Below are 17,960 nucleotides of genomic sequence, written 5' to 3' on the forward strand. Positions count from 1 at the left end.
AAAGGAAAGCACAAACAAAATGAAAAGACAATCCACAGATTGGGAGCAAATATTTACAAATGATGTGACTGACAAGGGATTAGTCTCCAAAATGTACAAACAGCACGTGAAGCTTAATACCATCAAAATAATCCAATCAAAAAATGGGCAAAGACTTACATAGATATTTCTCCAAAGAAGACATAAAGACAGCCAAGAGGCACATGAAAAGATATTCAGCATCACTAACAATGAAATGCAAAGGAGGCATCATCTCACACCAGTCAAAATGGACACATGCACCCTAATGTTCATTGCAGCACTGTTTCCAAGAGCAACCTAAATGTCATCAACAGAGGAATGGATAAAGAAGATGTGTGTGTGTGTGTGTGTGCGCGCGCACGCGCAATGGAATATTACTCAGCCATTAAAAAGAATGAAACAATGCTGTTTGCAATAACATGGATGGCCCTAGAGATTCTCATACTGACTGAAGTCAGTCAGACAGGGAAAGGGAAATATATGATATCCATTATATGTGGAATCTAAAAAGAAGTGATACAAATTAACTTATTTACAAAAACAGAAACAGACTCTCAGACTTAAGAGATAGAACTTACGGTTACGGGGGGCAGGGGGACAGTTAGGGAGTCTGGGATTGGTATGTACACACTGCTATATTTAAAGTGGATAACCAGCAAGGCCCTACTGTATAGCACAGGGAACTCTGCTCAATGTTATGTGGCAGCCTAGATGGGAGAGGAATTTGAGCAAGGATGGATACATGTATATGTATCACCGAGCCCCTTCACTGTTCACCTGAAACTATCACAACACTGTTAATCAACTATACTCCAATATAAAATAAAAAGTTTTAGAAAGGATACCACACACAAAAAAATCAAAAAGTCAAAAAGCCATAAGGGCATTAAAAAATAATACATACATATATATAATTACTGAATAAAAATGATCAGTGGTAGTGTCACTGTGTCTCATTACAGACCCTCAAGGGATTAATTTTACATTATATGTGAAAATAGTTTCTAAAACACTATAACAGGGCAGATGTATATTTCCATTAACCAACAGTGAAGTCTCACAAAGTCTCTCAAACTAAAATTTAACTAAAGACATTTACAACCTGTACTGGGGGCGGGGAGCGGGGGGAGGTGGGTAAGAGAAAACTACAAAAGTTGGGCTGGCTTTAATATTTCCCCAGTGGTAATCTTCCTTTAAAGAGAAAGCTAAGCCCATAAATGTATAACCAACTGGAACTGCTCATGGCCAAGCAAGTAAGGATCAAGGATCCTAGAGTCATATAACACTAGGAAATGATCAAAGAGAAACTCATTAAAGCAGTAAATTTAAAAGAGACAAGAAAGAAGCAAAACATATTATAAAGAACATAATGAGTGCAGGTTCTGATATGCATGTCACTGTGTTTTTAAAGAATACTTGCCAAAGCAAAGAAAAACACTCTAGATAAAAGTATCTTATATAAAATATCATAAAATAATTTTGTCATTTTATTTATTTATTCATAGAATTTAAGGGTTTCCCTGGTGGCTCAGTCAGTAAGAATCTGCCAGCAATGCAGGAGACTTGGGTTTGATCCTTGGGTTGGGAAGATCCCGGGAGAAAGAAATGGCAGCCTGCTCCACTATTCTTGCCTGGAAAATCCCATGGACAGAGGAGCCTGGCAGCCTACAGTCCGTAGGGTCATAAGACTTGGACACGACTAAGCCACCACCCATAGAATTTAATGCCTCTTTTGCTGTAAGCTGGCCTATACGTGGAAAAGAGACATTAAATTCCTGACCCATATAGGTCATATTATTAAATATAAGAGCCAGGCCTTGAATGTACTACACCCTGACTCAAGCTACCATTCTTTTCATGTATCCATGTTTCCATCTGCATGGATCTGGTTATATTAAGTCCATAAATTAAAATTTAAAAGAATCTCAAATTTTATGAGTTTATTTATGGAAGGTATCATGAATGTTAAGAGTTTTCATGTTTTCAGGTTCTGGGGAAAAAAGCACATAAATTATCATCTGAAAACAGCGGGTTAATGAAACAATACTATTGGATGATTTCAAATGTGTTGATCTTTTAGGACATTTCTAGAACTCAGAAATTACAGTTGCTATGTATGATACTGGAAGTTTTGTGAATTACTTGGCCTACAGTATTTTTTTTTAAAGAATTTAATTTCCTTTTTTTAAAAAAAAGGAAATAAAGTTAGCATACAAATTCAGTGAATGTAAAAAACACATATACAAACATCTTAAACTTTTATATCAACCCTTAAAAAGGCTCTATTTCTTAGTTGGTTTTTACTGCTTGTTCAAGTTCATTCTTCAAATATATACTTCAAATATATATATATATACTTTTCAAGATAATGTTCTGAAATTGAGAGAAACACACAAGCTAAAGATGAATAAACACAATAACTCTTTTTTGAAAACCTAATGAACTGGAAGCGAATAATTAAATATCTACAAAAGGAAGACCAAGAAAAAAAGCACATACAATTTCTAATTTAAAAGAGTCCACCAAGATCCATGGTAAACACTGAGGCTGAATACACTCTAGATCATCACATAACAGAAGCTGATGCTTCTCATCCCCTCTTCTCACAGCATTTTTAGACTCTATGAATTGAATCGCCAGTCTATGTCTGATGCAGGATACAGCATGCTTGGAGCTGGTGCATGGGGATGACCCAGAGAGATGTTATGGGGAGGGAGGTGGGAGGGGTGTTCATGTTTGGGAACGCATGTAAGAATTAAAGATTTTAAAATTTAAAAAAAATAAAAAATAAAAAATAAATTAAAAATAAATAAAAATAAATAAAATAAAAAAAAAATTAAAATACTCCAATGTGCAAAATGTTCATGCTTTATAAGACAGTGATTATTTAAGCATGCACAGTGACTCATGACTCACTGCCCCTATGTTATCCAGCTTTCTGTGTTGTGTGTACTAAGCTGCTTCAGTTATGTCGCGTTAGCTTTGCGACCCTATGGACTGGAGCCCACCAGGCTCCTCTGTCCATGGGATTCTCCAGGCAAGACTATGGGAGTGGGTAACCAGTCTCTCCTCTGGGAATCTCCCCCACCCAGGGATTGACCTACGGCTCTTGCATCTCCTGCACTGGTCGGTGGGTTCTTCACCACTAGCTCTACCTGGGAAGCCCCATCTAGTTTTACAAATAACCAGAAAACTGTCCCCCGTGACAGCTGCAAATGCAGAACTTTGAAATTACAAACTCAGATCCCCAAACTCACCTCTAGACACAATCACCTTTTTCCTGCTTCTGAGTTTTCCTTTCCACAAATTAAATCTGTACATCTTCATTGTAAAGATGTCATGAAGAGTAACTCATGACTGAGGTATAATGAAGGATGTAAGATTTCACAGTTAAAGACTATATTTAAAGGGACAACAAGTACTATGGATATTTTACAGAATGAACAATTCCACATGTCCTTGACACTTACTATTGTCTCAAAGAAAGAAAACTTTTCTGCCTTTTTTTACTTCATTATAGATACTTGTGTTTCAACACAGAAGTGGATTAGTCATTCTCATTAATTTTGGGGAGGGCTGTCAAAAAGTAGAATAATGTAAATGATACTTACATGATGATGAATATTTTTTAAAATGATAATGAAATCTAATTTAACATTGTTCACAAGTTGAAGTTACTCTTACTAAGAATAAACCATTACCATACTGATTCAGACTGGCTAACAAGCACAACATCCACTCTTTGATCCTTGCTTTAAGAGATAATGAAGAAGGAAACAACGCTTTTCCTTCACGTCACTCAATTTCAAAGACTAGGTCACATGCAACCCCCCAAATCTAAGTCTCTCTTAATAAACTATTATTGATCACAGTCATTATTTAAATTTTATTCTAAATATTCTCCATCTCAGAGGTAACATATTATGTGAGTTTAAAACTCGCTTGTGACATAGGTCTTCCTTATATTTTCTACTTAAAAAAAAATTAGAAAAGGACAGTTGAGTTTTAACATCTGAAATCTGATAGAGAAGTATGACCACAATGTTAAAGATTTTAGGCTTTCACACTGACTTGCCAGGTCACAGGTCCACTTGGTTATTTTATGTCCAGAGGCTTGCTTCTCTTGGATTTAATCTATCAAGCAGCAAAAACTGCACTTTCCTAGGTTCCTATTTAATTACTAACATCAGAAAACAGCAACCTGGAATTTTTAAAATTTGTTTTCTAAAAATAGAGAAGACTCTCCAGAAATACTTCACAGATACATAATTTAGAAAAGCCTTTCAACTGTTAAGCTGGCAAGAATGGAAGGTAACCCAGAAGAGCAATGCTGCTGAGGAAACTGAACAGAACTTAAAACACTTACAATTCCAATTAATCTAGTATTAATATGTGGTTGTTAATCCTTAAACATGTCTAAATGTGTCCATGGTGCAGAAATTAAAATGTCCCTATACTCTGGGATTTTTCATCTATCGAATGTACAAAGAGAGTGCTTTTTCCTTTTAAGTTCAGAGTCCTATTTGTACGTCCCATCGGCGCTGACATAACTTAAAAATACACCTAGACTGGCAGACTACTGGGAAGTGCAACAGGGACAGCCAACAAGGAAGAAAACGACCCTGGCCCAGGAGCAAGATAATAAACACAACGTGAAGGCAGAGAAGCCAGGAACGCAAGGGGCTGCAGGGAGAGCGCTGCGAAAGGGCAGTGAGAAGGTCAGTTCAAAGCAGACTGGGTCCTTCAGCACTTCCACATGTCTCACTATATGATTCAGCCAACTGATGAAAAACCATGTAAAAACCTCTTACTGCTCCAGCTCCTTAAAACAAACATTCCCTGCATCTGTAGATTCTGAAATAAGAAAAGAAAATAATTGATAGAACCAATCACAGTCATTGTAAGTGGCTATTCACAGCGAGATTATTTGGAAATTGCAAAATATTAACATCATAAACCAAGCCCCAGAGACACATTTCATATAAAGTATATAATTCAGAATCTCAACATGAATTTTACATTGTTATTCAGATATGTTAATACAATTAATAGACTTTCTGAGTGCCTACTCCGGGGCAGGCACTGTCCTAAGTATTTAAGGTGTAACAATAAATACAATATTCTCAAGGAGCTTCTATTCTAGTGAAAAAAATAGGCAATATGTGGCATGTTTAAAAGCACCAAAAAAACCATAAAGCATTGTATTATGAATATGAAAATGCTGTAATGATTACTTCATCTATAAAATAAGCAGAAATTACAAACTGAAAATTCTCTGGACTTTACTATCTACAATACCTGTAGTTCAAGAGTTTTCAAGGATTAAACATTCAAAGACTTCCTCCATTATTTCCTTAGTTGTAACCAAAACTAATAACTAACAAGCTTCTAATCCTTTTCCCTCCCTTGAAAATACTCCCTAACTGTTGCATTATAAACATTTCATGTGCACATTTTTAAAGGATTTCACATACTGTATTTGTCACAGTTTATAAGACACTCGATCTTGAACTATTAGAGGGCAGAAAAGCCTCCCCCCCCCCCGCCTTTTTTTCTTCTTCATGAATTTAGCACAGTGCACAGTATTTAGAATAAATAAAGCACAATCTTGAATTGCAAAAGGTATTTAAAAACCATTTTAGTTTCATAATGGTACAGAAACACCTTCTAACTTTACCATAATGACTGAGTTTTGTTCAAGTACTCTAAAGTTATAGCTTAGAATGTTCTGATTAATTAAAAATGGATCAAGATTAATGTACTTGAAACTTAAGTGCTGCTTTTCAGACAGTCATGGAAATAGAGTCATGGCTTCACAGTTTAAGAAGATCCCATCCAAGTTGGATTATTTAAACTTGCAATAAATAGATGTATTTTCTTGGAAAAATATCTATTGTTACAGTAGAACTTGAGTTTCCTTTCTAACAAGATTGTATGATTACTCGTTTATATTGTTCTTTCCGCAGGAATTCACACACCCCCTGTTTGCATCCTGTTATTCACTTAGAGTTTCCCTTCGCTCTACTCTCTCCCTAACAGTGGGAGAGTGGTTTTCACCACACACAGAAATCCTAATCACTGTCCTCAAGTTCCACAGTTCCCTGTTTGCACTTAGTATCTGTTTAGGTCATAACGATCACCCGAAAATTTTATTCTCTGTGTGCTTTCAAAATGCTGCATTGCCTTCCTAGACCACTGGTGGTCTGGCGGAGACTTTGGGATTTTTCACTGATTATTTCACTCACCTTCCACCTAACTCTATTCCTGTATTGAACAACCCTACAGTAACTGCTTAGAGTACACATTTCACTTAACCTCAAGCAAACACATAAGTCTTTCTAAAACTGTCTACATCTGGATTTGTCTTTCTAAAGACAAAGAAAAAATATTTAAGTTACATAGGGCATAAAATCAGATTAAATCATTGTCCTAAACTTATCTAGATTGCTTATAAAAATACAGATTCCTGGGTTCTGGATAAACCTAATCAGAATCAGCAAAAGAAAGGTCACATCCTAGAATGTGCATTTAACCACCTTTCCAAGTTATGCTGAGGCACACTTAAGTATAAACACCAGTAATTCAAAGGACCTCAAATGAAAGATACTTTGATGAAGGAATGACACTATGAGGGTAATGAGAGCCTACTGTCAAATACACTGAACCAGAATAAAACATAAACTCAATAGTGAAGAGCCCAGAAAACACTTTTTAACAAGTAACAATTCCATAATGAGCCCTGCTAAACTATGACATTCTTTATAAGGTAGATTTTGGAAACGCTTTTACTTGTGGGATTTAACAGGATACACATCCAATCATGAAAAAATATGTATAGATAGTTTTTAATTAAATATGCATATATTAATGTGTGTATGCATATGTGTAAGCATAAACACATATACACACACACACAGAGAAAGACAGCCTCAAAAGCAGTAAGTATTAATATATTAGTACTTAAATTGCACACTGGCTATCCTCTAAGCAGCTTCAATTCTGCCCCACTGCTTCTAAACAGGAAAATCCTACACATTTTCCCCCTCTCTTTAACATATAAGCTGATTGCCCATGAAGGAGGAGCAGGAAACAAAAAGGCAAAATGATCATGTCAGTACATCTGTATCAGAGTGAAGGAATAATGCCTCCTTGTTTCTAGACTATAAACTCTCTAAGGGCAGAGACCACATTGTATGTGTCACAGACACCCCATCACAGGTCTGACAGCACCGCATGTGAAGAGAAGCTGAAGGTCAGGACTGCATCCCAAGAAGCTGGGAGTGCCCTTGAGGTTACAGTCGACAACAGGGGCTCCCAAACTTGCCACCACACCAGAGTATTTGATTCCAATGCGCTCAGTAAGGCTCAAGATCTGTTAGAAATGCCCAGCGGACAACTGATGCTGACCATCTGGGGACTAATAGTTTGAGAATCACAGACTGAGGGAAAAGTCTTCAGGATTTTGCTATATATATGGTTCCCAGGAGACAGAAGTAACCGAGATGTGGTCTGCAGAAACAACAGAGGGAGTCTGGAAAGTTAGTTTCTAGCTCCTGCTCACAAAATGACTGTACAGCTGATATACAGACATACCACCCAATATCTCATAACTCACCCCAAAGATGAAGGGTCTGGAAAATTCAAAGACATTTTATACAGAACAGAGAAAATGTTAAGTATCTACTATGAACCTTTAAATATATAACCCTCCCTGAAATTATCATCCTGAAATCAGTGTATATTGCTCAGATTTGCAATCACTGACCTATACAGTTTTTTAACCCAAAATAAATGACATATGGCAGGCAAACAAACCTATAAATAAAAAAGATGCTCAGACTAAACACAGCAAACCATCTAAACACAAACCTAAAGCGAAATAACTGTCTTGTGATATTCTGCACACCAACTGCAAATTCAAGCGTCTGTAACTGTGTCAAGGGCAGCACTGTTAGCATCATCTGACCGTCTGTAAGAAGTGCAAAATCTCTGATGACAGTGAAACCTACTGAATAGGCATCTTCCTCTTATCAAGGTCCCTATGTGATTGTGAGCACGTTAAAGGTTAAGAAGCACTGACATAAGTCACTGAGATTGTATCACTCATTCTCTACTGCTGTTGGTCAAATGGCATGGTACATTTAGAAGACTGAACAGTTTCTAAAAACTCGGACATAAAAGCAGAAAAAGAGAAGACAGACAGAAGAGAAATCAAGGAATTGTTCTGCATGAAGAGACCCACTGAAACAGTATTTCCAAACCAAAACTTCCACTTAAAATACTTTATGACTGCAACAGACTGCACGATTAACAAAGATCACCTAGTTCAAATCCCTTGCTTTCAGCTGAGTCAAGCGATGCTAAAAGATTAAAGCAAAATAGTTGTCAGTGGCACACTGCCTCCAATAACGAAATGCTCTTCCCAGTGGAAGAAGATATTTTAATTACATTTTCCTGGAGTAAACATATAGTTAATTATAAAGCAGCAGAACTATACATAACTTTCAAAGGACGAAAGAAATGATATATCTGTGAAACACAGTGAAGGAAACCCAGCAAAAATATATCATAGTAGTTAATATGTCTCATTCTTTCCATTAAGAAAAGACTTCAAAAATTTGAGTTGGAAGGAGAAGAACCGGAAAGTATCATACTTAACATGTGTTATAATTTTCAAAGAATGACATACGTATCCTTTAAGTGGCAGCATCTGTTTGATGAAGACATCGGGAGAACTGATTTTTAGAAATATTAAAAATTAGGCTTTGCTACCCAAGTTTTATTCAACAGCAATAAACAAATCTTTTTCACATAAGGCTAATTTTGTCAGTTTTCAACACAGAAGCAGTAACAGCCATAAGCAACATAAGTACTTGGTAAGCGATTATGGAAAAATTAAACCCTTCTGTCTTACCATCAAAGAAGCTCTTGGCTCTGAGATAACTGACACTGAGCCTAAGAACGGAAAGTTTGTCCAGCTTGTTAATAACATCTTGTGGGAAGGGCAGCAGGCTGGCCAGCCGGTCCAGTTCTGTATTCAGTCGGTCTCTATGCCTCTTTGAAGGATTTGATTTGATTCCTTCAGCTGGGACTGGCTTGACACTGAAAAACAAACAGAATTCCGTAAAATACATGAAAATCTAGAGAGCTAACATTTTTATCACGTTATAACATCTCAACTATTTTTCTAACAAAACATCTAAACCTACTGCAAGTTTATATAAATTTTTTTCCAAAATGCTTCTTTCACATCTTAATTAAGAAAAACAAGATAATAGGTAAACTCTTTTGTAATGTTTTATTAAAAGCTATAAACCCATCACAGGAAAACGCCAAGTACCTCTTCCACACCTCATACATCTGTGGTACATGGTTCCCAGTTAACAAATCTACTAGGGTTTCTTTCTCCCTCAAACACAGCCATTGCTAGGGGGAAGAAAGAAATCTCCATAACTTATGTAAAATTATGCCTCCTTTGCTTTCTTTCACAAGAATCATCTTGGCATCATTTAGGTTGTAGATAAACAGAAATGACCTTAAATAAAAAGCTGTTTCTTCATCACCCTCAGCTTCCTGTATTCAACACTTTTCATCCTGACAGTGAGAACTTCTCAAAGCCATTCTTGCATCTCCACAGGGTCCTCCAGCCATCTAATGGGGTCCTCCAATATTAAGGCAAGAAAAATCTGACCTCAGTTATTAGTATTTATTGACCGACAAATATTTGAGGTTAATTGCTTACCTACAATTACTGGCAAATTTTATCTTTATGACATAATTTGTGTCTCAATTAGAAAATCCAATGAAATTCCATCATTTAGCATGATTTTCATCTGAGAGAAAAGATACTAATGGGTAGGAGTAGAACTTGAGTTCAGAAATGAGAAACTGAACTTCACACAAAGGCCTTACCCAGGATTTCATAACAGAAATCCATAAAAGTGAATTTACAGATCATCAGATACCCAATGTTAAAATATAGAGAAGATATTATAAAAAAAAGTCATTTTTAGATCATGTTTCTGCACCCTTCCATTTACCAGAAAATATAAAGAATATTAAGAGCATTCTTAAGATGAAGACTTCTTCCTCCAGGTTTACTGGAGAAGACAAAGTATTTTTGATGACTCAAATTATAGTATTTTTAAAAGTATAAATTGGCTTGAGTATAATGCTATTAATTTGATTCAATCAAAACATTTCTAAATAGCATGCTTTCAGTGTTACATGAAGTAACATGAAGAAATAATACTTTTTTTAAAGAAGTAATACTTCATGCAAGAATATGATAGAAAGCAATACGAAAATTCAGTGTATTTTTTACACTGTCCCTAATGGGTAATTTCTTCAGAACTTGTTTATTTCTTTTTGTTTCTGTTATAGTTCATGTCATTCCTACAAAAAAATAAGAGTATGAAATTGGTAAAGTGGCACAGATACAAAGTAAGTCCTAGATACTTTCCTCCAGACTTTGTGCATAACTCCATACCTAGTTGAAACTGAAGACTCTCTCTCTAGCTATTTTCCCTAATCACATGTGAAATGAAACTCAAGTCACATCTAGTTACTGCATTTCTCCAATTAATCAACTGAATTGCAACTTTTACTTATAATGCGTGTCCACCCCATTGAATAATTTTCTACCAACCAATCACCTGTTAAATATTTGTTTGCACCTATTATGTCCCGGGCAGTCCCAGAAAACATTCTTCTCCTCTACACTGAGAGAGTGTTACAGGGGCTGAGGACAGTGAGCAACTGCTTGAAAAAAGATTTTTATACAAAAGGTGGTATATGAGCTGAACCTTGAAAGGTGAACAGGATTTCAGGAGGCGGCACAAGTGAGAAATGGTAAACAGTGAGAGGAACTATCTGAGAAGCTCAGAGTGCAAGAGAGAGACGGGGAAGCGGGTTAGGGCTAACTCCCTTCAACAATATTGACCACCCACCACGTGCCACACCCACAACACTGAGCTGTGAACAAAACAGACGAAAGCCCCTGTTCTCCCGAAGCTTACATTCCGATGGGAGGATCCAGAAATAACACAAATGAAGAAAGAAACAAATAAGCATATAACTTTCCAGGCTGGTGAGTGTTGAGAAGAAAAATAAAGCAAGATAAGGAAGCAAGGAGTGATGTGGTGCTGGTTTTGATCTGCAAGGAAGGTCTCTTGCTGCGATGGTTTAGCACAGACAAGGATATAATGAAGGAGTGAGCCATGTGGACATCTGATGAAAAAAATTCTTGAAAGAGGAGACAGCAGGTTTCCCCACAGAAATGGTATGAAGTTGGCCCTTGGTATCGGGAAGTCAGCTTCAGCTCTCAGCTGGGGTTTACATGACCAGTCTTGGGCTGCCCTAACTCTGGTGATGGAGGGGATGGGATGCAGGGCAGACCACAGAACAGCCAGTCCTCTTTTCTCAAACATAAATCCGTCACTCCTCTGATCCAAACCGCTCAGCAGCTCTGCACAGTTCACGTTCCTTGACCTAACAAACGAAACCCCCTCTTGATCTCTCTATGGCCCTGAACTCTTCCTCTGGTCTCTGATGCCCCAGGCAAAACCTTCCTTGCCTGTTATTCTCCAGAGCAAAGACAGGACGTAAGTCACCCATACGTACTCATGCTCTCATACACGTTACTCCCCAGTATCCCTGTGCTCTGTCACAGCAGCTTCAAAGTGCTGCTCAATTAGATCATGTTTGCTGTCTTCCCCGACCCACTCCTATGATTCCTCCCACCCGACTAGGCACTGTGTGCATCTTATGCAAGTGCCTTCGATAGCCATTCCACGAGGGAGTATTCTGGGCTGATAGCATTTCCCACAACTGAAAATAAAATCCAGTTGTGTGCTCTTGGGAGCTTTCCAGCAATGATTATAAAACACTGGGGAGAAGACAGTAACACAAACACTGAAGCAAGACAAGCTGCTAAGACACAGAAAGAAATAACAGAACAGTCGGAGAAAGAGGTTCAGCGGTGCTTCTACACGTGATATTGCTGCCTGTCTAGTACTGGCTCTTTGCAGAAGTCAGGCCTGCACTAGCAGAGACTATTTCTTTACGCACTGCAAACTGTCCACAGTACTAATGTATTATTATGCACATACTGGACTATTTAGCAGAAGATCAAATTTCCTAAGTGCTATGCAACCTATATTGCATATACTTATGTGTTACTCTTGTTACGTTGTTAACTTCATCATTTTGTATCTCTAATGCTCAGCATAGTACTTGACACAAAGAGGACTCTCAATTGATGGCTGCTGATCAGAAGAGTCCAGAAAGGAAACGACTGGAGCCTGTCCAAAAGGACTGATTGTGGGGTAGTAAGGATGGCCTGGCTTGAGATTTTTTAACAGCACTTTGAATCCACCACAAAGCTCATATGTAGCCAGACTCAAATGGTCACTCAACCAGACTGACTTGCTGACTTCCTAGGTACAGGGAGTAACAGGAAAAAAAAAAAAAATTTGGTGAGGAGAGGTCACAAATGACTGGGATTTGGAGCTCGGGATAACAACTATATTTTCTAATGGAAGGTATGCCAAACAGAGAGAAGGTACTCAAGGATAGGCCTCAGTGATGTCAACATTTAGGTATAAAGTTGAGGAAAGGCAGTGGGCCAAAAGAGGACAGAGAAGAATCAATAAGGCAGACGGGAAAAGAACTAGGGTAGAATATTCTGCAGGTCACAGAACAAAGTCAAATGCACACAGTTACTAAGGAAAGCCAGGGCTGAGAAGTACTGGACTTGGCATTTCAGATCCACTATTGTTAAAGCTGAAGGAATAGACCTGACAAACCCTTTCACAGTTTTTGTGAGAAATAGTCACAACTATTTTGTGAAAATACTTCACCCTTATCCAGGCCTATTTAAGATGCACCAAACAGTAAAAAGAGAGAGTAATTCTACATCAATCACACTTGACTTGAGTTATGCAAGTATTACTTCTGTATTCTCTTCAAACCTATGCCAAAACATACTGCCAACCCTCTATTTAAACAAAAGGCTAACATTCGAAATATAAATAAATGTCTCCAAAAGATGGGATTTGAGATATTTTGAATTCAGACATCTTCTGAGAGACGGTAGATGCTGATCATGTAAAGGAGTCAATTTATTATTTTTTTTTAAGCCTTAACCACAAAAATCTTGTCCCAACCTGTAAACCAAAACTGTTGTGAAAGCAAGCCTTCAGCTGACTGCATGCCATGCTTTGCTTTAGAAGCCGTGCGTGCCGTAAGTACTGGTGTTAAAGGCCCAATGGTATGTCCAATGCCAGCTAGCATGCTCTTTGTAAAGCCTTTTTAATATCCCGAGCTAAACTGTCTCTTAGGCTCATAATTTGTGCTCAGTATTTGAAACACAGCTAAAAAACATAAGGACCCAGTTTAACCATAAAGTACTGTGTTCGTAGATGTTCATATTTTTATGTGACATTTACCATAAAACCTCAAAATGACATGCAAAGACTGTTTCAGTAATCCTATGAGATTAAGGTGACATTTTCTAACGGAGATTACCTATCACAGGACTGAGTCTGCTCTATCAGCTTTTTCCTGTGGATGATTTAATCTACTCTCACTGCTTCAAGCTACTTAACCAATAACTTGTTTATTTCCAGTCTCTGTACCTGAATGTCCTCAAGTTCATGTTTTTCAGAACTCTGAGCACCCCTTCTCTGCATCTACAACGGTATGACTCTCATCCCAATAGCTAGGATATTGACGTATTCCTCGATAAATCTGTCTACCATATCCCATTAAGACCAGCTCCAAACACATTCATTCTTCATTTCCTCCCTATGGCTTCAGTGCATACTTATTTATCTCTAAATGCGGAATATCTACCATCATAAATTATATGCCTCATGTGATACTGGAGAGGGCAATCTATGACATGAATAAAGTCAGATTTCACATTAAGCTCAATACAGCTGGGTATCTACTTCCCTATGTGAGGCAAAAAAGGTCTACAAAAACTTCTGAGCATTCTGACTGGCAGTTCCTTGTACGGAGTCTTAGTTTCTCCGTTACTCTCCTGTTCCCACTCTGCGGCGATGATGGCTTCTTCCCTTTCCTGCTTCTGCTATGCTCAAGGAGCAGTGATAAGGTACAAACAGCATGTAATCTTTAGCACAAGACTTTCACAATGAAAGCCAGAACATGAAATACGCCCTGCAAACCAGTTACTTCCAAAATTCCTGAAAGGAAAAAAAAAAAATTTAAAGATGATCCCTTTAGCCTCTTCTGTTTTGAATATGCACTTTTTTCTAAGTATTTTCCTTGGAACCCATATAGAATACATCTATCATACGCAAAGCACTAAAACATGAAAAATTTTAAGTGGTGGGCAATTGTTAAATTAATAAATAGTCTCAGATATCTACTATGTGCATGGTACTAGGAGGCTCTAGTTGCTACAAAGACAAAGAAAAGACACCTATCTTTTCAGAGCTTTTCTTTCTTACTAGGAGAAGATGCACTCTGTAACATGGCAAAAACCAAACATAATGTATTGCTCAATAATGTAGGTGCCTTAAAAGTTATGTTGGAGAATTAAGGAAGGTAAGATTCGGCCATAGGTAGAATAAAGGGGGAAGGTTTCATGGAAACATGGCTTCTCAATCAGGTCTTAAGAGATATGCAAATCGCTTCCAGTTCCATGATGGCTGAGTACATGGCTTTCTGCAACTATCCTTCTCTTCCAGAAAACCATGCCAAACAAGGAAATCAGAGACAGAAACACAAAATCTGTCTTGGATAAAGCAAAGACATAGCTAAACCCAGATGTAAACAGAGATATAAACAATAGGAAGATGAAAAATAGGTAAACAATGAAATCGATGACAATGGAGAACAGAAAGGAAATGTAATCAGAGTGTATCACTTAACTCAGCAGTATACAATATATACGGTTTAAAAAGTAATGAAACACTGCAAGTGAATTGAATCCAAAATTGTGATAAAATTTATATTGGGAGGATGAAGAAGAGATTAAATAGCATTGATAACCATAACTATCACAATAAAAGATCATCAGATAATGCTTAGTATGCCAAACTTAACATTATACATGTATTTTTTACTTCTTAATGTACATGTGTTGTTTAAAATGAATACTTTTCAAAATAGTATTTCATTAAAAATAAGGTAAAAGCGAACTGAAAAACATAAGACAAAGAAAACTAGTATGTAAAGGACATCTCTAATAGAAAAATCTGCAAACATACTATTATTCCACACATACAATCTCAACATAGAAGTTCAATTGCCCACCCCATCTTTTTTGCCTATGAAGTTGACAATGAATATTTGCAAAGCAAAAATGCAAGGATATAGGCTCCCCTATAGACCACCAATAGGAATATAACTTTTTTGGTAATCAGACAGTATGTTTCAGAGCATCATATCTGGCTCAACCTTAAAATTACATCATATTTTTGTACCCTAAATTTCCACTTACAGGAATTTTTCCCAAAGGAATGAACTAAAACTTCATACAGAAATTCACAAAACTCAAGGATATTCTTTGAAGTACTACTTGAAGTATTGAAAGATTGGAAAGAAAAAATTTCTGCCTCAAAATAAATTACAGAACATTAGCAGAAGGGACTACTCTGCTGCCACTGAAAACAATGTTTTGCAGGAGGTGAGGCTGGTAGTAGCTCAATGAAAATAGAAGGAAAGGAACCAAGAAGGCAGGGCGTGAAAGTACATATGGAGTGAAACAAGCATACCATCAGGTAGGGGCAATGTTGAATAATTTATTTCAGAACACTATTCGAGAAAAAACAGTGAGCATTATAAGGAAATCTCCATATATGGGTGTACCATACGCATCACTGAACATATTCACCTGGACAATATTGTGAAGTTGGAACAAATACAAGCTTTGGAGCCAAAAGACCTAGAATCTGATATTCAAACTCAGCCTTTCATTTACTACCTAACAACTTTGAATCTGAACCTTAGGTTCCTATAGAGGAAACTGAAATAATAATAAAACCTTTTCATAGTACTACTATAAAAATGAAATAAAATGATGTTTGCAGAGCACTGTGCATGCCTGCGTCACAGTAAACACTAACAAAGAGTAGTTTTTTGTTACATTAAACCAGTATGCAAAAAAAATCAATTTTAAAAGAAGCATAGAAATAGAAAGGTACTGGTGTCAAAGATCTGATGGTATTAACTTCTAAGCAACTGTCTTAATTATGTGCATCAATAAGCACGTACTATGTTAAGTTTTTCACTAGTGGAGTACCACATGTCATCACCCACAATTGAGAACATATTCGTAGACTGCCTCTTACTGTTTCACAGGAGAAATGGTCATTCTGTGACAGTGTAGGCTAAAAGTATTTACGAATGAAATTTAAGAGTTTCTGTTTCATCTCTATCATTAGCAGCCTTTACAGATTATAAAACACTTTTCTCCTGCTAATTTTAGTTGTGAGAGTGGCAGTGTAGGTGTGGACTGCCCTGCCTTATTGATCAACCACTTGCTCGGATCAACAAAAGCAAGGAAACCAGACTGCACCTTTTAGTTTAGAACTAGTGTTTTTCAACCTATATCTCACTGTTTCCTCTTTCCATCATTTATTTTGAATAGATTGCTGCTGCTGCTACTAAGTCACTTCAGTCATGTCCGACTCTGTGCGACCCCATACACGGCAGCCCACCAGGCTCCCCCGTCCCTGGGATTCTCCAGGCAAGAACACTGGAGTGGGTTACCATTTCCTTCTCCAATGCATGCTAAGTCGCTTCAGTCGTGTCCAACTCTGTGCGACCCTATGCACAGCAGCCCACCAAGCTCCTCTGTCCACAGGATTCTCTAGGCAAGAATACAGGAGTGGATTGCCATTTCCTTCTCCTTTAACAGGTTACCTATAGCTAATCACTTTCATTCATTTATTTCATAGTTCCAACATCTAAGAGCCTCTACAGCCACTACGTGTAAACTATCTGAAGGAAACTACTTGAATGAAAAACAACAGTGGAGAAATAAGTATGTAACTAAAAAGACTTTTTTTTTTTTAAAGCTACTTAGGTAATTGTATCATAGTACACTTATAACTAACATTTTCAAGAAAACATTGCAAAATTTTATTCAACTAAGTAGGCATCAATATAACTGAGATTCATTTAGTTTAGATAGAATGAATAGCAATTTCGTAAACACAGCAAGGAAGACACTGCTTTTCTATTACTGTTATTAGTGTGTTACCAAAGTTAAAGGGTCACCTAAAGACTGAGAGTTATTTCTAATTCTGACACTTCATGATAGCTGGTTTGATCATCACTACTGTTGATATCATTTTCAGGTGTAGATTTTATTTAATCAACACCTATTATTTGCCAACATTCAGCACTAATTTTCTGCAGAAATGGTAAACTGAAGTACCACTAAAACTTTTTATGTATTAATAAAGCTTAAAAACTACAAAAACACATCCAAAGTTATTTTCATTGGTGGGGGGGAATTCAGACTCTAATTCAGTACTGTGTTTTTCATCTATCTTCATGATGCAAAGTAATTAAAGAAATAAATAACAGGTCCTTCACCACCAAAGAAAAATATTGATAAAAGAAGAGGAGGGTTTAAGTAAAAAGATTGCTTTTTCTTAATTTAAGGTTTTGGTTGTTTTTTTTTTTTTGGAGCAGGGTTATTTTAAGGAACATTTAAGGAAACAGAGTAGAACCTATTCCTAAGATATCTTTGAAAATCTCTTTAGGAACATAGATTGGATTCAGGGCTGCTTCAGGTCCTTTAATTTTCTACCCTTCATTACCCTAAAAAGAAAGGAAACATTTATTGAGTGTCTACTATGCACAAGATACTTTAGTAGGATTAAACTGAACACGTTTAAAATCATTTTGTGCTATCAATAATGATAACTTTGAATGTTGGACTTCACCACTAGGGGGAGTTT

General features: G+C 37.0%; 1 protein-coding gene across 1 annotated transcript in view; it reads right to left on the reverse strand.

Moving 5' to 3' along the window:
* AHR (aryl hydrocarbon receptor) overlaps positions 1 to 17,960 on the reverse strand; it is a 51,008-nt gene that overhangs the window by 30,016 nt on the left and 3,032 nt on the right. The window contains exon 2 of the mRNA XM_018047352.1: positions 8,936 to 9,123. Within this exon, the coding sequence (XP_017902841.1) occupies positions 8,936 to 9,123 (188 nt within the window). The remainder of the gene's footprint in view (positions 1 to 8,935; positions 9,124 to 17,960) is intronic.

The sequence above is a fragment of the Capra hircus genome, chromosome 4 (assembly GCF_001704415.2).
Source record: "Capra hircus breed San Clemente chromosome 4, ASM170441v1, whole genome shotgun sequence".
NCBI lineage: Eukaryota > Metazoa > Chordata > Mammalia > Artiodactyla > Bovidae > Capra > Capra hircus.